Source organism: Archocentrus centrarchus, unplaced genomic scaffold (assembly GCF_007364275.1).
Source record: "Archocentrus centrarchus isolate MPI-CPG fArcCen1 unplaced genomic scaffold, fArcCen1 scaffold_139_ctg1, whole genome shotgun sequence".
NCBI classification, from domain to species: Eukaryota; Metazoa; Chordata; class Actinopteri; order Cichliformes; family Cichlidae; genus Archocentrus; species Archocentrus centrarchus.
The window spans coordinates 7,822-31,605 of NW_022060184.1; the positions used below are offsets into that span (position 1 = coordinate 7,822).

Here is a 23,784-nt window from a genome sequence, read left to right on the forward strand (position 1 = left end):
AGGTTATGATCGGTGAAAACCTAAACCAGTTCCGCATTAAACCCAACGTAATCCTCGAAACGCCGTAGCACTAGTATCATAGCAAGTGCTTCTTTCTTGATAGTGCTGTATGTTGGTGTTTATTAAACTTTTTAGAGAAGCAGCAGACAGGGTGACCTACACTGTGTTGGTCTTCTTGAAACCTCCATTGGCTGAAATCCAACTCCTGTTTGAAGGGAAGTGTTAAATTTGGAGCGATAGAACTGGCAATCACGCATAACAGTGTCTTAGCGGATTCAAAAGCAGTCTGACATACAGATAGCCACAAGAAAGGCCTTAGGCAGTTGACTAGGTTAGTAAGGGGAGCTACTACACTAGAAAAGTTCTTATAAAATCCCCTGTAATAACCACATATTCCGAGAACATATATATCATATATATATATATATATATATACACATATACACATATACATATATACATATATATACATATTATATATATATATATATATATATATATATATATATATATATATATATATATATATATATACAGTATATACCTCAAAAACATAAAGGGAACACTTAAACAACCACAATATAACTCCAAGTAAATCAAACTTCTGTGAAATCAAACTGTCCACTTAGGAAGCAAACACTGATTGACAATCAATTTCACATGCTGTTGTGCAAATGGAATAGACAACAGGTGGAAATTATTGGCAATTAGCAAGACACACTCAATAAAGGAGTGGTTCTCCAGGTGGGGACCACAGACCACTTCTCAGTACCTATGCATTTTGGCTGATGTTTTGGTCACGTTTGAATATTGGTGGTGCTTTCACACTCGTGGTAGCATGAGACAAACTCTACAACCCACACAAGTGGCTCAGGTAGTGCAGCTCATCCAGGATGGCACATCAATGCCAGCTGTGGCAAGAAGGTTTGCTGTGAAGCGCTACCAGGAGACAGGCCAGTACACCAGGAGACGTGGAGGTGGCCATAGGAGGGCGACAACCCAGCAGCAGGACCGCTACCTCCGCCTTTGTGCAAGGAGGAACAGGAGGAGCACTGCCAGAGCCCTGCAAAATGACCTCCAGCAGGCCACAAATGTACATGTGCCTGCACAGACGGTTAGAAACCGACTCCATGAGGATGGTATGAGGGCCCGACGTCCACAGATGGGGATTGTGCTCACAGCCCAACACCATGCAGTACAATTGGCATTTGCCAGAGAACACCAGGATTGACAAATTCGCCACTGGCACCCTGTGCTCTTCACAGATAAAAGCAGGTTCACACTGAGCACATGTGACAGACGTGACAGAGTCTGGAGACGCCGTGGAGAGCGATCTGCTGCCTGCAACATCCTTCAGCATGACCGGTTTGGCAGTGGGTCAGTAGTGGTGTGGGGTGGCATTTTTTGGAGGGCCGCACAGCCCTCCATGTGCTCGCCAGAGGTAGCATGACTGCCATTAGGTACCGAGATGAGATCCTCAGACCCCTTGTGAGACCATATGCTGGTACGGTTGGCCCTGGGTTCCTCCTAATGCAGGACAATGCTAGACCTCATGTGGCTGGATTGTGTCAGCAGTTCCTGCAAGATGAAGGCATTGAAGCTATGGACTGGCCTGCCCATTCCCCAGACCTGAATCTGATTGAACACATCTGGGACATCATGTCTCGCTCCGTCCACCAACGTCACGTTGCACCACAGACTGTCCAGGAGTTGGCGGATGCTTTAGTCCAGGTCTGGGAGGAGATCCCTCAGGAGACCATCGGTCACCTCATCAGGAGCATGCCCAGGTGTTGTAAGGAGGTCATACAGGAAAGTTTCATTCATTCAGATCTAGGATGTGTTATTTGAGTGTTCCCTTTATTTTTTGAGCAGTGTATATACAGTGGCTTGCAAAGTATTCATGCCCCTTGAACTTTTCTATATTTTGTCACATTACAACCACAAGCATAAATATATTTCACTGGAATTTAATGTGAAAGACCAACACAAAATGGTATACAATTGCGACGTGTAAAGAAAATTATACATGATTCAAAACATTTTTTACAAATAAAAAACTGAAAAGTGCGGTGTGCAAAAGTATTCAGCCCCCTTTTCTCTGAGTGCAACCAATTGCATTCAGAAGTGCTATGACTAAAAAGAGTCCACCTGTGTATAATCTAATCTCAGTACAAATACAGCTGCTCCGTGACGGCCTCAGAGGTTGCTTAAAAGAATATTGGGGAGTAAATAGCATCATGAAGTCCAAAGAACACACCAGACAGTTTAAAGCAGGCTTAGGCTATAAAAAGATTTCCCTATAAGATTTCCTAGCATCTTCTGACAATTTATGCCAGCCCATGAGATTTTGGTTGGCTGGGAGGTTCCAAGCCAGGAACTCAAGCTCGAAATAGTGCAGTGAACTGGACCAATGTACCTGCCCACTTTATTTATGTGTAGTGAGCGTTTATGCCTTCCAAGCCAGTATAGCATTAACCAGGCTCTGTTTGAAGACAAGATGGTGTCTAAAATCTGTTGAGATTGGTTTGGTCTTGTTTGAAATCTCAGTGTTATGGTGTTCCTTTGGTTGAATAACTGAAGTTCAAAATGGCAAGGATGTTTGAATACCAAGTCATTTAATTGTTAACCAATCAACTTTGGACACATATTGTTCATTAATCACATTGTCTTGACATAAAGTATAACATATTCCTTGAGTTAACTATTTGAAAGATTTCTCAAGCATCCCATGTAATACATGTGGTTTTTTGATGCAAGATTCCCAAAATTAGGGGCATTAAAAAAAAAAAAAAAAATTAGGGGCATTAAAAAACAAATTTGTCCTTGTTCTTGTTATACATTAAAGATCATAAAGGAAACATTTGTCATCAGTTCTTTAGACAGTATATATGGAATAATGTTTGTGTTTATACATTTGTACATGTTTAGACTTTTTAAAAAAAAAAATAGTTATCAAAATATGTCATTAAAGACACTGACATTTATATATCTAATTTGTCACAAGTAATGTTTCAAGCTGCTGCAGAGTATCAATGTAAATGTCCATGCCACTAGACTCTGAGGGTTGTAAACGGTCAATTTGTTCCCGCAGCATCTCCATCTGATGATCTGTGAGTGGGCTGTCTAACTCTGGTACTCGCACTTCAGCATGCGGATCAGGAACTAGACCACTCTCCTCCCAGTTTATATGGGGAATCTGCACCACATACAAAAAATAAAAATTTTATGAATAATTTGTGATTCATTAGTTGCAACAAATTAATCAAATTCATAAGATGCAAGTACCTCTGGATCAACCGCTGGATGGTTTATCTGTCCAGTTCCCACAGCTGATTGGGTGTGAGATTTTGTTCAGTTCTCAGTGGGTGAGTGGGTTACGAAATATGTCAAGGTTCACTTTCCAGCGAGGCAAGAAAACATAATGACAGCAAAACAAGTGCAGAGGGTTGCTGAGATCCAAAAGATCCTGCTCTTCAAGTTGGAACAGCCATCACAATAGGTGGACCTCGGTCTGGATCCGGACCGAAATGATGTCTCAAGCGGACCCGGACCTAATACCAAAACAGAAATAACCACTTAATTAAAATCTTGTTGAGCACTTTCTGGTTTACCGGCGCAGCTTTACACTCCTTACGGTAGTAGTGAAGCGTCCAAAGAAACCCACTGACCAATTGCATGCGTGTTTGGCTATACCACGTGATACCACCAAGCTGGTTCCTGCCGGCTGGTAAACTTTGTAACAAACAGGGTTATTATAGTTAATGAAAACGAACTAAATAATGAAAACTGAAACTGCAAAAAACATTTTCATTAACTGAAAGAAATAAAATCTATAATTAAAAGCAAAAAACAGTATTGTGAATTTATAAAACTAACTAAAACTAACAGAAATTATAGATAAAATTACCTTTGTTTTCATAATTTTATTAAAAAAAAAAAAAAAAAACCCTTGTGGATTGATATGAAATCATTTTTTCCGCTCTAACAGTTTAAGATGGGAGCACCATCGGGCAACTGTGTGCGTGCTCACCGCATCGGTCCGCAAAGTAATGGCAGCGGTCTGCCGAGTACAGCACTGATCCTTCAACGTAACCTGATGTGCTCCTCCGGAGAAATCAAACTACATGTCGGGTCCACACAGCCCATAAGGTTGTTATTAACCTGTTCAGTCCTTGTGTGTTTCTGGCTATTTTTTGCTGCAGTGTTTGAATTCATCAGTGAGAGAATAACAATCAGGAATAATAATCAAAGCATCAATATAAGGACTCACAAATGTCAGCAGATTCCTGGAGGGAGACTGCTTAAACTATCGGAATGGATGTGAGGAAATGAAGAAAGTGAACAAACTGGGACAAATATATATATATATATATATATATAAGTTATATAATATTATATATATATATATATATTGAATGCCCCTGGTGTAGAACATTGTAGAAAACACGTGACCCCATCCACAGATCACGCCAGAGCCTCTCTATCCTGTGTGAAACCATATCAAATGATTTTTACACACACACACACACACACACACACACACCACACACACACACACACACACACACACACAGGTGTGATAAAATTTTGGTGGTGTTTGTTCCCTTCCTTTTTTTTTTTTGGCATTTTTGCCATGCATCAGTGATTCTGAACATCAAGCCAGTTTAAAGATTGATCAAAGACAACACAAGTAAAAATGCTATTTTTAAATGCAGGTGTTTATTCATAAGGGAGGAGAAAATCCAAACATACATGGCCCTGAGTGGTAAAAGTAATTCACCCCCATCCCCTTAAAACAGGGGTATTCAACTCCAGGCCTCGAGGGCCGGTGTCCTGCAGGTTTTAGATGTGTCTCTGCTTCAACACACCAAGTCAAATATAGAAGTCATTAGCAGGACTCTGGGGAACTTGACTGCATACTGAGGAGGTAATTCAACCATTTCATTCAGGTGTGTTGGATCAGAGACACATCTGAAACCTGCAGGACACCGGCCCTCGAGGCCTGGAGTTGAATACCCCTGCCTTAAAAACATGACTTTCCTGTTCTCAATCCAAACATCACTTCAATACAGGGGTGTTCAAACTTTTTGTCACATGGGCCAAAATGGTCAACCACAGAGGACTTGAGGGCTTAAACTTAATCAACAGTAAGCTGTCTCTTTTGTTATAATCTTAATAAAAATCTTTTGTTTTACCAATTTTGCTCGTCTCCTTTTGTCAACCCGGTCACTTTTTGTTACTTTTCCCAAACCTCCTAGACTTTTTTTTTTTTAGGGGGAATGTAACAAGTGGGGGCTCATCCGAGATTTGAACCCGGGACCTCTCCCGGACAAGCCCCCACTTGTTACGTCCCACAAACCATATGTTACGTCTAGGGGACAAGGGAGCAACATACGCTTTAAAAAGAGGAAAACACCACACAGCTAAAACCAGCCCAACACTCTCCAAACAGGAGATGCTACCTGTCCGGGTAAAAGGCTAAAAGCGAGAATAGCGCTAAACGGACACCACACTCAATGAAAACCTGTTTCTCCGGATCCCCGGACCACGTCTGTTGTCAGCCAACAGATAAGCCACCCTCCCACCGAGAGTAACGCAACCCTCACACGAGCACTTGTCCGCTGCACCTGGCCCTCGCCACGCTTTTTCCTCTCTCCCTTTCCACGTCTCACATCCACCTCTTTATACCAGGTGTCCTTAATCGGAAGTGGACACACCTTGCGTTTGGCCCGGGCTGGGGAGAGAGAGAGAGAGACTGTGATCCCACGCATACCAACACAACACGGCACGCAGCCGTAAAAGTGTCAAGATCTGAAAACTGCTGTTCACAAATGCTCTCCATCTAATCTGACTGAGCTTGAGCTGTTTTGCAAAGAAGACTGGGCAAAAATTTCAGTCACTAGATGTGCAAAGCTGGTGGAGACATACCCTAAAAGACTTGCAGCTGTAATTGCAGCAAAAGGTGGTTCCACAAAGTATTAACTCAGGGGGGCTGAATACTTTTGCGCACTGTACTTTCAGTTTTTTATACGTAGGTTTTTATATTTTTTTATTATTTGTCTATAACTTATCAATTTATCATGTTAGTTACCTTCAATAACTAATGTCCTAGTGTGCATGAGAAATAAATATTTCAATGTGAAATTTTATTAAATTAATGAAGTTTAAAATTTACAGGCCATCAGTCGAGACAGTGTGCAAGTAAAGCACCTGAAAAGGGGACTTAAAGAAATAGGTATCTGGCCACTGATCACCTCTAGACCTGAGGTTGTTCCACCCCTCTTCCCCAGAGAAAGGAAAGTGGCAATCACACCCCAGGTGGATGCACAGTCTGTTTAAACATTACAAAGATGTATCTAATAATGTGATTTTAGTCTAAAAAAAACCTACTGTTATTTAATTTCTACCATTACAGATGGTCCTGCAGTCAATCATTTGGCACCAACAGCAACAGCGATGACTTGGAATCAGAAACTTTGCAGGTGGCAGGGTTATTCTGTCAGTTTGTTGAAGAAGGTAAAATGTCTGCATGGAAATTTGGACAATGTTTCTCCACTATACAGGTTAATCACTACATGGCAACAGGTATTCAGATGGTTCATATTTTTACAGAGCAAAATTCCAACATACATGTTGTGTAGATCGAAAAAGGTTTCAGATAAAGTAATATATGATTTCAAAGTTGACTTTATGAATGACTCAGTTCTACAGGAAATTGAACATACATTATAAAACACCAGATGTCTGTATCTGTACTCCTAGCTTCTTCTGACAATTTATGCCAGCTCATGAGATTTTGGTTGGCTGGGAGGTTCCAAGCCAGGAACTCAAGCTCGAAATAGTGCAGTGAACTGGACCAAGGCAAACACACCTGAGTCAAATATAGAAGTCATTAGCAGGACTCTGGGGAACTTGACTGAATACTGAGGAGGTAATTCAACCATTTCATTCAGGTGTGTTGGATCAGAGACACATCTAAAACCTGCAGGACACCGGCCCTCGAGGCCTGGAGTTGAATACCCCTGCCTTAAAAACATGACTTTCCTGTTCTCAATCCAAACATCACTTCAATACAGGGGTGTTCAAACTTTTTGTCACATGGGCCAAAATGGTCAACCACAGAGGACTTGAGGGCTTAAACTTAATCAACAGTAAGCTAGACATTCAATAATGTAGTTGAGCAAGTAGTCACATTTGTTGTAGATACTTTAGTTAAATGGGGCTTTTCCTTATTAAATGAATTTTTTCTAATTTTCTAGGTATCCCTTTGAAAAAAAAAGTTAGTCAATTCTTAGCAATAAAATCAGAATCAGAATCAGAATCAGAAGGTTTTTATTGCCATATGGGTGAACAGGTTCACAGCATTAGGAAATTGCTGCGGTACTTCGTGCTTACAGAAAAAAAACAAAAAAAAACAAATAAGTATAAAAACTATAAGACAATATACAAGTATACAAATTGCAAATATACAGAGATATTAGAGCTATAACTATAGCACAATATTACAAAATTACAAAATATACAGTGCAGAGACTAATTAAAGATAAAAGAATGTAGACTATATTCCACTAATATGTACATCAGTGCAATCAGACAGGTGCATAGACATAGGGTCATCAGCGTTTGTGGAGGGTGGTGGTAACAGTCTTAGGGTAATTGTTCATGAGTCCAACAGCAGAGGGGAAGAAACTGTTCTTATGGCGGGAGGTTCTGGTCCGTATGGACCGTAGCCTCCTGCCTGAGGGGAGAGGGTCAAAAAGTCTGTGCCCAGGGTGAGAGTGGTCGGCTGTGATCCGACCTGCACGCCCCAGTGTCCTGGAGGTGTACAGGTCCTGGAGAGATGGGAGGTTACAGCCAATCACCTTCTCAGCAGAGTGCACAACGCGCTGTAGTCTCTGTTTGTCCCTAGTGGTGGCTCCAGCGTACCACACAGTGATGGAGGAGGTAAGGATGGACTCAATGATGGCAGTATAGAACTGCACCATGGTCCTGCTGGCAAGTTGAATTTCTTCAACTGCCGCAGGAAGTACATCCTCTGCTGGGCCTTTTTGATGACAGAGGTGATGGTGGGCTCCCACTTGAGGTCCTGGGTGATGGTAGTTCCCAGGAAGCGAAAAGAGGCCACTGTGGTGAGGGGGGTGTCAGTCAGGATGATGGAGGGTAGAGGGGCTGTGTGCTTCCTAAAGTCCACTATAATCTCCACTGTCTTCTGGGCGTTCAGTACTAGGTTATTATGGCTGCACCAGGACACCAGACGTTTGACCTCCATCCTGTAGGCCGACTCGTCCCCGTCTGAGATGAGTCCGATGAGAGTCATGTCGTCTGCAAACTTAATAAGCTTGACAGACTGGTGGTCAGAGGTGCAGCAGTTGGTATACAGGGAGAAGAGCAGAGGAGAGAGGACACAGCCCTGAGGAGTGCCAGTGCTGATGGTCCGGGAGTCCGAGACATTCTTCCCCAGCCTCACGTGCTGCTTCCTGTTCATCAGGAAGTCAATGATCCACCTGCAGATGGGATCTGGCACGTTCATCTGGGACAGCTTGTCTTGGAGGAGATCAGGGATGATGGTGTTGAAGGCAGAGCTGAAGTCCACAAACAGGATCCTGGCGTAGGTTCCCTGGGAGTCCAGATGCTGTAGGATGAAGTGCAGAGTCAGGTTGATGGCGTCGTCCACAGACCTGTTGGCTCTGTAGGCAAACTGCAGGGGGTCCAGAAGGGGGGCTGTGAGGGACTTGAGGTGGGACAGCACCAGACGCTCAAATGACTTCATGACCACAGAAGTCAGTGCCACAGGTCTGTAGTCATTTAGTCCAGTGATCCTTGGCTTCTTGGGGACAGGAACAATGGTAGCGGTTTTAAAGCAGACAGGCACGTGGCAAGCCTCCAGTGAGGAGTTGAAGATGTTCGTGAACAATGGGGCAAGCTCGTTAGCACAGTGTCTCAGTGTGGCAGGTGAGACACCATCTGGACCTGGAGCTTTGCGAGCTTTGACACTCCTGAACTGCTTTAGCACCTGGTCCTCCTGAATACAAAAGACTGTGGGGGTGGGGGAGGAGGGGGACTCTGGGGTGGGAGTCCTTGATGATGTGGGCTTCTCTGAGGTGTGGGGAGTGGGGGAGGTTGGGGGGTGAATATTTCTGTTGGCTGTATTGTAGTTGGGACTGGTGGAGGTGTGAAGGCTGCTGAACTGACCATCAAAACGACAATAGAACTCGTTCAGTCTATTTGCAGTTTGTAGGTCGTCTGTGGAGTGGGGGGTTTTAGGCTTGTAGTTGGTAATCTGCCTAAAGCTTTTCCATACAGAGGCCGCGTCGTTCTCTGAGATCTGCTGCTGTATATTCTCAGAGTGATGTGATCTAGCAGTGGCCACTTCCTTGCTAAACCTGTACTTGGCCTCTTTGTAGCAGTCTTTGTCCCCACTTTTAAAAGCCTCCCTCTTCTCTATCCACAGCTGCTTCAGTTTGGGAGTAAACCAGGGTTTGTCACTGTTATAACTCACCCTGGTGCCTGATGGCACAATGCTGTCCTCGCAGAAGTGGATATACGAGGTTACAGTGTCCGTGTAGTCATCCAGACTGTCACAGGCAGCCCTCATTGAGTCCCAGTCTGTAGTTTCGAAGCATGTGCGGAGCTCCTCCACAGCCTCACGGGTCCACTGCTTTGTTGTCCTCACCACAGGTTTTGAGAGCTTCAGCCTCTGTCTGTACGCGGGAATCAGGTGGATCATGTCGTGGTCAGAGAGTCCGAGTGCAGCGCGGGGCACTGCGTGATAAGCCCCGCTTATCGTGCTGTAGCAGTGGTCTAGTGTCTTCTCCTCTCTGGTCGGACATGTGATATATTGTTTATATTTGGGAAGTTCCTGTCTCAGGCTGGCTTTATTAAAGTCCCCAAGTACGATGATAAGAGAGTCCGGGTATGTCCGCTCCATGCACAGAATCTGCTCTGTGAGCGCGCACTGGGCCTCGTGCACGTCCGCGTCCGGCGGGATGTAAACAGCAGCCAGTATGAATGAAGCGAACTCCCGCGGAGAGTAGAACGGTTTACAGTGAATGAAAAGATATTCCAGTGAGGGAGAGCAGTGCTTAGCAATCACTGTCACATCCGTACACCAGCCACTGTTTATGTAGAAGCAGACTCCTCCACCTGTAGCCTTGCCGGAAAGCGCAGCTTGCCGGTCTGCGCGGAGGAGATGAAATCCCTCCAACTGGAGCGCGCAGTCCGGTATCTCCTCACACAGCCATGACTCCGTGAAGCATAACACACAGGATATGGAAAAGTCTCTATTCATGCTCCTCATCAGTGTCAGTTCGTCCATTTTGTTCCTAAGTGAACGCACGTTGGAGAGGAAAATCCCAGGTAAGGCTGTGCGTAATCCACGTCTCCTTAGCCGCACAAGGACGCCAGCGCGCTTCCCTCTCTTTCGGCGTCTCACTTTCTGGGCCAGAGTGTGTAATAAATCCGCCGCAGATGCGACAAAAACAGGAAATAAATCCGAAGGTGTTGTGGACCTAATGTTGAAAAGCTCTTCTCTGGTGTAAGAATACCCAGAAGAGTGTCCAGACACAGAAATAACGCACAAAAACAAACAAAACAGAGCGCACCGAAGTACCAGGGCATCCATTCGCGGCGCCATCTTGGAAGTATTGATTGAGGTCACATTTTGAAGACACTTTCTGTATTGCACAAAGGTCTGCTTTTGAGTAAAAGTCACTGGATAGATAGTTCTTTTGTATTCCTGTCAAAAGAACACAAAAAGCCTAGTTATTTTAATTTCTACATATGTGGAAAAAGGACTCTGTCCCAACATTTGCTTTTGTGGACAGGAGAAATATTTAGTCCAGACCTTAATCCTATGGAGATGCTGTGGCATAAACGTCAAAAGGCTGTTCATGCTGGAAAATCCTCCAATGTGGCAGAATTACTATTTAAAGTGTTTTGATGTTCTTAAATACAAAAGAGCAACAAGCATACAAAAAATAGTAGGAAATCAGGAAGGGGACAAACACTTTTCCCTTTCTTTCTCTCTCATATAAATAACATATATATTTATAAAGATTTATATTGGTAAAATGCCATATTTACCACACACACACATAGATAGATAGATAGATAGATAGATAGATAGATAGATAGATAGATAGATAGATAGATAGATAGATAGATAGATAGATAGATAGTATAGATAGATAGATATATTCGTATAAATATGATGAAGAAAAAAATAACAGTATTTCTCTTGAATATATGTGAAGTTCTGATTCATGATTAACATAGTTGGCATATGTTTGCAGGGTTCACAAACCTTTGGTTGTGCACATGTTTGCCAGCAGAAAAGCTTCTATTTTCAGGACCCCGCACAGTCAACATCAGACGTGCCACTCCGACATTCTCTCCACCATGATCAGCTCGCACCCTAAAATTGTTCATGGTATTACTGCTTGCAGAAATATACAGTTTTTGTTTGATATGGGCTCTTTTAACCACTTCCTGAAATGTACAAATTATATCAAATAATGACTCATAATTTTCTTGCTTAGTTTTCCTTTAAATAAATACTGATCGCAAAAAGCCTGTTACCTGAGTGGATACCCAAATTCTTCCACAGCATGAGAAAAGAAGGCCAATGTTGTGTTTGAGCGATTATTCTTTGCAGCTCATTACCTATGGAAAATAAACCAAAGTGGCCCAAAACTAGTTTATAAGGATCGAGCTATTTAATTTAATACAAAAAAAGAGTAGAGATGATGTTGAAATTAATCACTTCTTGATTTCTGACAACTTTGTCAGTAGCTTCTTACCTTGTGAGAATAACCATCAGTCCCGCCAAACAATACAGTGTTGTACCTGTCGAAAAACAAACATGGAGAAACTGCGTATTACATTTCTGTTTGCTCTGGGGAAATGTTAATTATTGCTCTTGAAACAATAAACCAAAAGTGGGGATGTAGATTTTAGTGTAAAATATTCTTGAAATGTAAGCATTTCATTTTAGCATTTAAAAAGTTAACATTTACAAAATGAGCAATAAAATAAATAAAAGGTAAACAACTATACTAAAAGTCTCTGGATGTATAGCTAACTTAAATTTTGTATAAGTGCCAAGGTGAATTCTTATCACACAAATAATAAAAAAACACAATGGTTAGGTGAATTGAGATGCAACACAGCTATAGGGTTGTCTAAATATTTCTAATAGTAAATTATAATGCTCCCATTGCCATTACTATGTCATAGCACCGTATTGGTGTTTTACGTAACCCCAAAACATTGTCATTAGATGTCATGGGTCGGGGCGGGCCGTGTACTTGGGAGTGTTTTCTGTCTTCCAGGTGGTCCGTTGGGGCAGGCAGCTGTTTCCAATTGCTCATCAAGGTCAGGAGTATATAGGAGGGGCTGAGACGCTGACTCACCGCCAGATTGTTGCTCTGCTCTTCGTGGTAGTAATCCGACTACACAAAGTAAAAACTAGTTAAGGTTCGTTTACTGAATATTCATACATGTACTTACCAGCCTTGCCTTCCTCCCGTTTAGCTATCCTCCCTGGTGTACCAGCCCTCGCTTCCCTGCTCTGGATTCCTTTCTCCCTACCTGTGAGCGGCGATTCTTGCCACCACCACACCGGAACCCATCCACTCGGACCTGCACCTCCTGCCTTCATCTGACTCTGTCTGCCTGCCCCTCGGACCACCTCGTCCCAGCTCACTCGCCAGCCTCATCCCCGACCTGACTGTTAAACCTGAGTTTCGAATTCTCCGTACTTGCCAGAAAGTCCTCACTCACCCCTGTTTTCCCTGTCACCATTATTTTGTATTAAATACTCTGTTTTCTGTTCACTGTTGCCTCTGCATCTGGGTCCGTTTTCTGCCGGCCACCATGACAGAACAGTCTGGCCAAACTGTAGACCCAGCAGATGTAACAGTTCTCCGCACAGCGATCACGGGCCAGGGTACGATCGTAGACGAACATGATCAGGCCTTTGGTACAACAGACCGGGCAAGTCTCTCGTCACCTACAGCAATTAGATGCATCTCTACAAAACATCCTGGCAAAGCTTTCTCTCACACCTGAAGCCCCTTTAGCCGTCGGAGCTGCTCCACCCCCACCTCCCGCGTCTTCAGTAGCAGGAGCGGCGGAGACGATTCATGACTTCTCTTCCCCCAAGCTTGAGCCTTTCTCGGGGGAGTTAGGTCGCTGCCAAGATTTCCTCTTGCAATGTTCTCTTCTGTTTAAAGGCGCTCCGGGGCAGTTTGCCAATGACTACGGTAAGATTTTGCATCTTGTTATTTTGTTGCGTGACCGCGCTTTAACATGGGTGCGTGCTTATCTCTCTACTAATCCTATTGAATCTGTTTTGTTTGATAACTTCATCAGTGCCTTTAAGGCAGTTTTCGATCATCCTCTTAGGGAGGATGAGATTGCTCGTCGGCTTTTTGCGCTCTGCCAGGGAGATAAGTCTGTGGCGGAGTTTTCCATTGACTTCTGCGTTTTGGCCGCTGAGTCCGGGTGTGACACAAAACCCCTCAAGGGAGCATTTTACCAAGCCTTGGCCAGTCCCATTAAGGATGAATTGGCTACTCGCGATGAGCCCACCCCTTTAGAGGATCTAATCGCACTCGCGATGAGAATAGACAACCACTTGTGGGAACGTGCTCGTGAACGCGGCAACAAAACACGACCACCACGCTCCCGGGTTTCCCTGTCTCACTCGCCCTGTGCTACCACCTCCAGTTCCGCTGTGGAGGGGATGCCACTCCTCCTGGAGGAACCAGCTGGGGAACCCATGCAGCTGGGTCGGGCCAAATTAACCCCAGAGGAACGTCAACGCAGGTTCTGTATTTATTGTGGCTCGCTGGGTCATTTTTTTGGCAGCCTGTCCTGTTTGGCCAAAAGACAGCACCCGCCAATAGTCATGGGGATGTTGGCGAGTGGTGTGCAGTCCATGAATACATCCCCCTGCACGCAGCTTAAGGCCACCCTTAGTTTCGCCCATTCGGATCTACATTTGTTAGCATTGTTAGACACTGGTGCTGAGCAAAATCTGTTAGACTCTCAAGTAGCAGCTAAATGTCCCCACGGTTCTCCTCGATCAACCAGTATCGGTCATTGCTTTAAACAGTCTTAAGCTCTCCTCCACTGCTCAACAAACTGTCCCCCTTTCTCTCACAGATGAGTGGAACACAAATTAAATCCTACCTAAAAAAGAAAGAAGCAGCTTTTCAAGACACACATGGCTACAGAAAGTGGTGCATAAAATTCATGCCAGTGAGTGAGACACTGAAAAGCCAAGAGGAGAAAAAAGACAAAATGAAGATGCTCAGTGAAGAGACAAATTTTAGGCCAGAAGAGATAAAAACTCTAATGACGTGCACCTGCTACTCCCAATACAAAGCTATAAACAACAGGACGGATGTCCATTTTCTTTTTGTTTTTTTTTTATGTCCATTTTCTGATGGAGTAGTGGCCTTTTTAGTTCAAGGAAATTGGTGCAACAGTCCACTTCCAAGAGCTCACTGGAGTATCACTAAAGGAGGCTTTCCTCAGCAGTGTAGAAAAAAGAAGGAAAATGGTTCTCAGCTTCATGAGGACTGTTTGTGCAGAAAAGTCAGTCAGTCAGTCAGTCAGTCAGTCAGAATACTTTATTGATTCCAAAGGGAAATTACTACTGTTACAGCTGCAACCGTTTCATTTAAACGAGTAAACCTAAAACACAATAACATACACTAAAGGCATAAAAGTATAAAGACTAAAGAGATATTTTGACTATATACACATCTATCTACATAGATGTAGATCTATACACATATGAAAATTGTGAGTGCAAAAATTTTTAAATAGGTGTCATTATATATATATGCACAGTCCTTTTTTGTACAATGTATAAGTGTATGTACAATGTACAATGTATATAGTGTATGTACAATGTATATGGAAATTTAAACAATTTTATGTACAATTGAATACTGATAAGTGAATGACACTGATGAACCACAATGTCACCTATTAAGGGAGGAGTTATAGAGTCTGATGGCCACAGGTAGAAATGACCTCCTGTGGCGCTCTGTGGTGCATTTTGGTGGGATGAGTCTTGCACTGAATGTGCTCCTGTGTCCCATCACTGTGTTGTAGAGTGGGTGGGAGCCATTGTTCATAATGGCCTGCAGCTTAGACAGCATCCTCCTCTCCGACACTGCCATAAGCGAATCCAGCTCCACTCCCACCACATCACTGGCTTTGTGGATCAGTTTATTGAGTCTGTTGGCGTCTGCTGCCCTCAGTCTGCTGCCCCAGCATGCAACAGCATAGAGGATGGCACTCGCCACAACAGACTCATAGAAGATCCTGAGCATAGTCCGGCAGATGTTGAAGGACCTCAGGCGTCTCAGAAAATAGAGGCGACTTTGGCCCTTCCTGTAAAGGGCATCAGTGTTCTTAGCCCAGTCCACTTTGTTGTCAATGTGTACTCCCAGATATTTGTAGTCCTCAACGGTGTCCACACTGACCCCTCCGATGGACATAGGGGCCACCGGTGCCTTGTCTTTCCTCAAGTCCACCACCAGTTCCTTTGTCTTTGTCACGTTGAGCTCTAGATGGTTCCGCTTGCACCATGTGACAAAGTCCTTCACTGTCCTCCTGTACTCATCCTCATCACCCCTGCTGATACATCCAACTATTGCAGAGTCATCAGAAAACTTTTGAAGATGGCAGGTCTCTGAGCAGTAGCTGAAGTCTGTGGTGTAGAGAGTAAAGAGGAAGGGAGAGAGGACAGTCCCTTGTGGGGCTCCAGTGTTGCTAACTACTCTGTCAGACACACAGTGCTGCAGCCGTACATACTGTGGTCTGCCAGTCAGGTAGTCAACAATCCAGGACACAAGGGGGACATCTACCTGCATCGCTGTCAACTTATCACCCAGAAGAGCAGGCTGAATGGTGTTGAATGCACTTGAGAATCACAAAGCTGAAAATTCTGAGAGGACAGTTGGAGCAGTCCTTCGAAGATGTCAAGTATGTGGTGAAGAAGAAATGATCTATTATAGTTAGGGCTGGATCAGGTGGCCCCAACTCTCCCATAGTTACATTGCAATAGACCTAGGCTGCGGGGCAGGTTCCTATGATGCACTGAGTATTTTTTCCATTACTCTCATTTTCTCTGTTTATACCCCACTTCGCATTGAAACATTAACTACTATTAATCTCTGGCTCTCTTCCACAGCATGTCTTTTATCCTGTCTCTCTCCCCTCATCCCCACCCAGTCGCAGCAGATGACTGCCCCTCCCTGAGCCTGGTTCTGCTGGAGGTTTCGTCCTATTAAAAGGGAGTTTTTTCTTCCCACTGTCGCCAAGTGCTGCTCATAGGGTGGTCATTTTGATTGCTGGGTTTCTTTTTAATTGTTGTTAAATTTAATTTAATTGAACTGAATTATGGTGCTCACCAAAACTTGGGATGATGCTATTGATATTATGCTATAGCTTCATACGATGTCAAATAGTATGAGAGACAGAATATCAGTGTGGTTGTTTGGGTATGACGGGGCATTAATAAAACCTAATATAAGCAAAAACTGAAACTAATACCTGAGACTCAATACAGTATATGAATGAAAATACATTGAGATGAACATGTAGCCAAAAAACAAACCAAGAACCAAACAGAGAATATGAAATAAACAGAAATTTAAAAAGTCCAAAAAATGAAAGCTCTAGGACCAAGACCCAAGACCATGACACTAATCTAACAATAATCAGCATCAAGAGTCCCAGATTAATAAACTTTGTGTGAGACGGTTAGTGTGAAAAGTGAGAGAGGTTGTGTTGAGAGAGAGAGAGAGAGAGCAAGAGAGAGAGAGGAGGGTTATGTTGCAGACTTAAAGAGGTTGCTGGGAGGGAGGAGATAAATCAGCTTTATGAGAAAAAGTTCTGATCAGAGCTGCAGGAGCTGCAGCTGCCTGATGATGGAGACACAGAAAGGAGCTGAGCTCTGTTTTCCACAACTCCTCAACAGTTCCTGCAGCAAGCCGACACTTCACTGGTCCAAAGCTGTGCCCCTGAACATTGTGCTTTCATGCATCCCTCTGATCACTGTTGTACTCAATCTGCTGGTCATCATCTCAGTCTCTTACTTCAGGTAAGAGACTGAGATGAACTGAATTGAAACTACAGTTTAACTTTTGGATATGTGAAAGCTTAGATTTAAGTCAAATGAATTTAATGATGAATGAATGAAGTGAAGTTGACTATAATATTCATTTCGTTAGAGTAAAGCATTGTTTAATCATGGAACACTTTCACTGATAAGATTTTGACATGATTATTGTGTAATATTTGCTTTTTTTTTTTCCCTTTTCTTTCTTGTCTCCCTTTCAGGCAGCTCCACACACCCAGTAACATCCTCCTCCTCTCTCTGGCTGTCTCAGACTTTTTTGTGGGTCTCCTGTTGATGCCATTAGAAATCTTTAGAAACACAACCTGTTGGGTACTTGGTGATCTTATGTGTTCTGTTTATTGGTATCTGTTCGGCATTCTTACCTATGCGTCAATAGTTAACATAGTTCTCATATCAGTTGACCGCTATGTGGCTATTTGTGACCCTCTGCATTACCCCACCAGAATCACTGTGGGCAGAGTCAAACTCATTGTTTGTCTGTGTTGGCTCTTTTCTATTTTCTACATTATTTTTTATGCGAAAGATATCCTGATTGAACCAGGCAGGTATAATTCCTGTTATGGAGAGTGTGTGTTTGTCATCAACAATATTGCTGGTATGGCTGACCTTGTTTTAGCCTTTATTATTCCAATTACTGTCATCATAGTTCTGTATATGAGAGTGTTTGTGGTGGCTGTGTCTCAGGCTCGTGCCATGCGCTCTCATGTTACAGCTGTCACACTTCAGCCTTCACTGAATCAAACAAACAGATCTGAGCTGAAAGCAGCCAGGACTCTTGGGGTTCTTGTAGTTGTGTTTCTGGCAAGCTACTGTCCGTTTTACTGCTACTTTCTTGTTGAAGAAAGTGTGGTCAGTTTTTCACCTACATTTCTTGTGCTCATGTTCTTTTATTTTAATTCATGTCTAAACCCTCTGATCTACACTCTGTTTTACCCCTGGTTTAGAAATGCTGCTAAACTTATCATCACTCTGCAGGTATTCAAGTATGACATCAGTGAGGCAAACATACTGTAGAAATACTGTGAAACCTGCCCCAATAAGATTTTAAATCAGTAAATCAATGCATCATCAGTCTGTAAATGTAAAATTGTTTTTAACGAGAACATATCAAGAATGTAGAGACAAAAAGATACAGACTTTTGAACCTTTGTCTAAATTAAGACAGTTTAATTAGTGTCATTATCCAGAGTGCAATTTCCAGGTTAAAGAACTAATTGTCATGTGTGAACAGTGTGGCAGGGAACGTGGACCCAAATGCAGAACTCCAAAGGCAACACTGATTTTAGAGAGAGGCTTTATTGCTGAACGTCCAAAGGCAAGGAGCACTTTAACAAAACTTAAGCTGACAGGGAAAACTGGAGCAAAAATCCACACCTCTATGAGGGAGGACGCAACAGGGAGCTGAGGGAAATGCAGACAATATATACACAGGGAATGACAAAAGGAAACAGCTGGAGAGAACAGGTGGACAGACTCATACTAATCAAAAGACAGGAAGCAAAACTCAACACAAAATACAGGGAACAGGACAAAATAAAACAAACAGGAATGCAGAAACCCAGACACACACAAATCTAACTCCAAACTAAAACACTGGGTCAATGGACCCAGGATCATGACACAAATGAAGTTGATTTTCACTGTGTTACTGAAACGAAGTTTGAATTATGGCTGCATTTAGATGCACCTGATGATGAATGCATTTAATCCTCATAAGGTCTTTGGGTCTCTGGGACCTGTTTTTAGTTTTTAGCTTAAGAAAACAACAATACAAATAATTATTTTTTCAAACTAAGATTAATTGGCCTTGGTTCATTTTCTGTATGGAACATAAATCAGAAAAGAATTTCAACCCCCCCATATATACTCCTTCACATTTATATTACACACAGGGTTGTGTGTGTGTGTGTGTGTGTGTGTGTGTGTGTGTGTGTGTGTGTGTGTGTGTGTGTGTGTGTGTGTGTGTGTGTGTGAAAAGAGGGAGAGAGAGAGAGGTAGCAAATAAAGCCGGTGAATGGGCCCTTAGGGTGAGCACCCAGCGCTGTCTGCACCCACATTCCCACACATTTCACCGTCTGTCTTGCGGAAACCAATCTTGTGGATCTAACAATATAAATAGCTCTGCCAGCATGGTTCTATACCACAACTGATCAAGATGGCAAAGTGATTCACTGTTCAGACTGCCTTATAGTAATTTCTACAGAAATGTAGAGAAAGAAATTTCAGAATATGAGGATCACATTTCTGAGTTTGACACTCAGTTTGAAAAGGAGGATAAGCATTAGCCAGCTCCAAAGCACAAAAGAGTCTAAAGGCCAGTCAGTGGCAGAATTGAATGGTCTTCCTGCTCAAGAATCAACCCTGCATGGATGCCAATATGCCAATACCAGCACCTACACCAGGAATCCTCAAATCCAGGTCTTAAGGGCCGGTGTCCTGCAACTTTCAGATGCGTCTCTGCTTCAACACACCTGAGTCAAATATAGAAGTCATTAGCAGGACTCTGGAGAACTTGACTGCATACTGAGGAGGTAATTCAGCCATTTGATTCAGGTGTGTTGGATCAGGGACACATCTAAAACCTGCAGGACACCAGCCCTACACGCTTGGCAGTCACTCATGCACAAGACATCAAAGTCTCCTTTTGACCTTTTCATTCCGTACGCTATCAGGAAAATCATCCTGGATTGCACATATTTAGAATGAAGCAGAGTTTTGGGAGAGAAGCAGAAGTTTATGGACGAAACCAATTTCGATGCTTACTTTGGGATTCTTATGCTTGCTGATGTTTTCAGGTCCAAGGAGAGGCCATCAAATCCCTGTGGGATGAAAAAACTGGCAGAGAACTTTTCCGGTCAACGCTGTCTCTGAAAACTTTCAAAATAATTTCCTGTGATGCTGCTTCATCTTAATTACAAAAAAAAAATTAACAAAATCGAGTGGTGCTTCTTTTCATAAATGTGATTTAACAACGTTAAAGGGAACAAATTTAACATATGTGTTATGTTACTTGCAATTGGGATGAAGTAAACATCTGCTGAGTATATTAGCAAAAATGGTTTATGTTGTATAAAAGCCTCAAAATGCAATGGGTCCACCACACCCAGGAGGACTCCTTGTACAACAAAAAAAAACAAAAAACAAAGACCCTATGGTTAAATCATTGTATCAACATGATATTGATGTTGATGAAAATCTCTCTGTAAGCAGCACTCATGCCAGCTAAATCCCCCTAAACAAAGCTCAACTTCAGATTGAGGTGCAGTTTATAGCATGGTCTGTGTTTCTACCCACAAACCCTCAGAACTGTTTCCTGGTGCCAAAGTGTGCCACACATTTGCTCTGATGTCATCAAACAAGACATTCTCAACAGGTCAGATTCATGACACCTTCCTCATTTGCAACACTGAATGCACAGGGTTGATGCTGGCCATTACATTACAAAATTAGGCTCAAGGGTAGCTTCCAGGGGCCCTGGACCCTTGACATGGTTCTGAGAGCTCTGCAGTTGTTACAGTTCCTGCAGTCTACAATTACAGCATTTGCCATGTGCAATGTCCTGGCCAGTTTTAAGTGGCTAATGCACTTTTTTTTTTCCCGTGTAATAAACTGTGAGGCACTTCTCACTGATGTAGCACTCTACTCTGCTGGCCAGAAATCTTGCTTGCAGGAGGGTTTTTTTAACCTTCGCTGTAGGAAGATAAGAATTTGCAAAGGGGATCATAAGGGGATGAAGTACATTACCAGTCAAAAATTTGGACACACTCACTAAAGTTGTTTCTACCTACAGCCCCCAGAAATGTGTTTCCTGATGCCAAAGTGTGCCATACTGCAGAAGCAGACTGTGTAGAACGTGGAGGAATCAGGACCCAAAAGCAGGACGAATGGAGGTAACCAGGGTCAAACTGGAAGTCTTTTATTGGACTTGAGGCGAAGAATACCAAAGGAAATGCAAAAGCCAAACAGAACTAGAAACCAATATGTCATGGCCGGGGAGGAAACGGGCGAGGAAGGGCAAAAACGCAGGACTCCAGAGGTAAACATAACTTAAAAGGGCGTTTATTCAGGTAAGGGGGGAACACAAATACCAAAAAAAACCTCGGAAGGGAGATGGAGGGCAGGCACAGGGAACACAGGAACACACGGGCACACAACGTCAACGACGCGACAAGGAACGCATGGAAACTGAGGGCTTAAATACACACTGGGTAATCAGTGCAAGAGGAACCAGCAGGGAACAACAGGTGAGGCAAATGAAACTAATTACACAGGGGAAGCAAAGCTGAACACAAAGCACAGGAAAACCAGACTGTCAAAATAAACAGGAAGTGACAAACCAAGGAACATACTGACTAAACACGGGGAACAGGCACAGACTCAGGACAGAGACGCAGACATATCACAACACTAGGAAACACAAGACATCAACCTACTGGGAGGACACACTCAGGAAATAAACTAACACAAAACGCTGGGCCAACGGCCCAGGACATGACACAATAAATGTAATGCTGGGAATGCTGGGAAAAATGTTCTCTTCAGCTCAACATGATGTTGGGGAGCAACAGCTGTATTCATTGCCCCCAGGTGACCTCAGAGTGTGTTTGTGTGCAAAATGTGTGGTAGACTGAAAAGACTAATGACACAGCCCCAGAGGCCCAGCCAGCCTTTCTATCTCATAGGACAGATGATGTCCTAGGAGAACACTGGGCAGTTTCCAGTATGACTCAGTGCTATTGTTTACACTTTCTACATTTGTCTCCAGAGAAAGGGTCAGACACTTCTAAGAAACATCCTTCCTCAATGCAGAGAGGTTTGTGTTTCAAAAACACCATCTGATCATATATGTCACGTTTACAGACCAATATTAAATGAATGATACAGACTTTACAGGCTCACGCCAAGAGTTCCAGCTTAAAAGGAAGTGCTTTGAAAGAAAAGTAGAGATTGGTTTAAGCCTTTTAATCCATTAAATGCAAATACCGGATTCAATTTAACAATCAGCCACAAAATTATATGATTTGCCATAAAATATTAATAACTAGAAAACCATATCACTAAAGATCACAGTTTATATAAAGACAAATGAGTTACTGTAAAAACTACAGACAGAAAAATTCATGGAAGATTATAGATTTAATGTAAAGCATATTTTGAGATGATTTGGTAATGTGACTGATATGAGCATGTGTAACAAGTTCCTTAATTTCTGACTCATTTATTGTAAACTTGTTAAAAAAACAGTCCTGTAAAAACTTTTCTTTCTTAAGACTTTAGAGTTGCTGAGTTTGCAGGCTTCTCTTTCTACACAGTTTTGTTTCTTCACAGCTCACTTAGGGTCCAGCCACAGCACTTCATTCAGGTGGAGGTCTGAACTTTCACTGGGCCATTGCAACACCTTGATTCTTTTCTTTTTCAGCAGTTCTGTTGTAGGTGTGGAATTGTTGTCTAGTTGCACGACCCAGTTTTGTCCAAGCTTTAGCTATTGGACAGATGGCATCAAATATGAATCTAGGAGTTCATGGCCATCTAAGTGACTGCAAGGTGCCCAGGTCCTGCGGCTGCAACAAGCTTAAATCATCAGCTTTCCAGCACCATATTTGACAGCTGGTGTTAGGGATTACTCAGTGAATAAAGGACAAATGTTTAAAGGTAAACTCCAGTAAATTAATTAATAAGCAGTGGATCAACCAAATAATAAACAATTAAATAATACATTAGACAGAGAGCAACTGATCAGAATGTACTAGACTACCTTCTCTGTTTCAATGCATCTTATCTTGAGGACTGGCCAAAAGGACGCATAATTAAAACATCAGGAAGATGATGTGCTTCATGACTGCACAGCTGAGGAATCATGAGTCATAAAAACCAGCTTGAACAAGACTGAGTGACAAAGATCAACTCGTAGCACCCAGAGATTGTTTATGTATAGATAAGAGGAGGCTGTCAGTACAAAAGTGTTATGGTTAGACAGGAACACGGCTCAGAGAGAGAGAGAGAGAGAGAGCACACAGAGGCCTGTCTCTTCTGAGTCCCCACATGCATGTGTATTTTTCCTGATTCTTTAATATATTAAATGCCTTACTTTTTAATTAAAGTGTTTCAGGAGTCTTCCTTCATAAAAAAACCTGTTTACCTGTCACTGGTATAATAATAATTTAATAATTAAAGTCTGTTCAGTAACAGGTCATCAGCCTGTCGAAGGGCTAACACAGAGAGACATTCATTCACACAGTCAAACCTACAGGCAATTTAAAATCACTAGTTAACCTAACATGTCTTTGGACTGTGGGAAGAAAATTACCACGACACGTGTTCTGTTCAGGGTCAAATTGACCCAGTGACTTAAACTCAAGTTGTTTTTGTTTTTGCCAGTGCATCAAACTCTGGTGTTAGTTTTGTTGTAGCAATGCTCAGAATTTTCAACAGTCATAATTATGATATGATTTGATTTGATTTGGGCAATTCTGTACCAATCTTCAGTGGCCCGGAATAAAAAGACCAATCTTTTGTGGTCCATGGCCCGTAGTTTGCCCACCCCTGCTTTAAAGCTATTGAGAACATAAGGATACATGATACAATGGAAATCTAAACACAACACACAGGGAAATGACGGGAAG

The 23,784-nt window shown here is 42.7% G+C and overlaps 1 protein-coding gene across 1 annotated transcript; it reads left to right on the forward strand.

The window, feature by feature from the left end:
* Positions 1–12,873: 12,873 nt before the first annotated feature.
* Positions 12,874–18,175, forward strand: LOC115775455 (trace amine-associated receptor 13c-like). The gene is made up of 5 exons (XM_030722991.1): positions 12,874–12,946; positions 13,233–13,262; positions 13,386–13,827; positions 17,000–17,122; positions 17,362–18,175. The coding sequence occupies exons 1-5, from the start codon at positions 12,874–12,876 to the stop codon at positions 18,173–18,175; spliced, it is 1,482 nt and encodes a 493-aa protein (XP_030578851.1).
* The last annotated feature ends 5,609 nt before the right edge of the window (positions 18,176–23,784 follow it).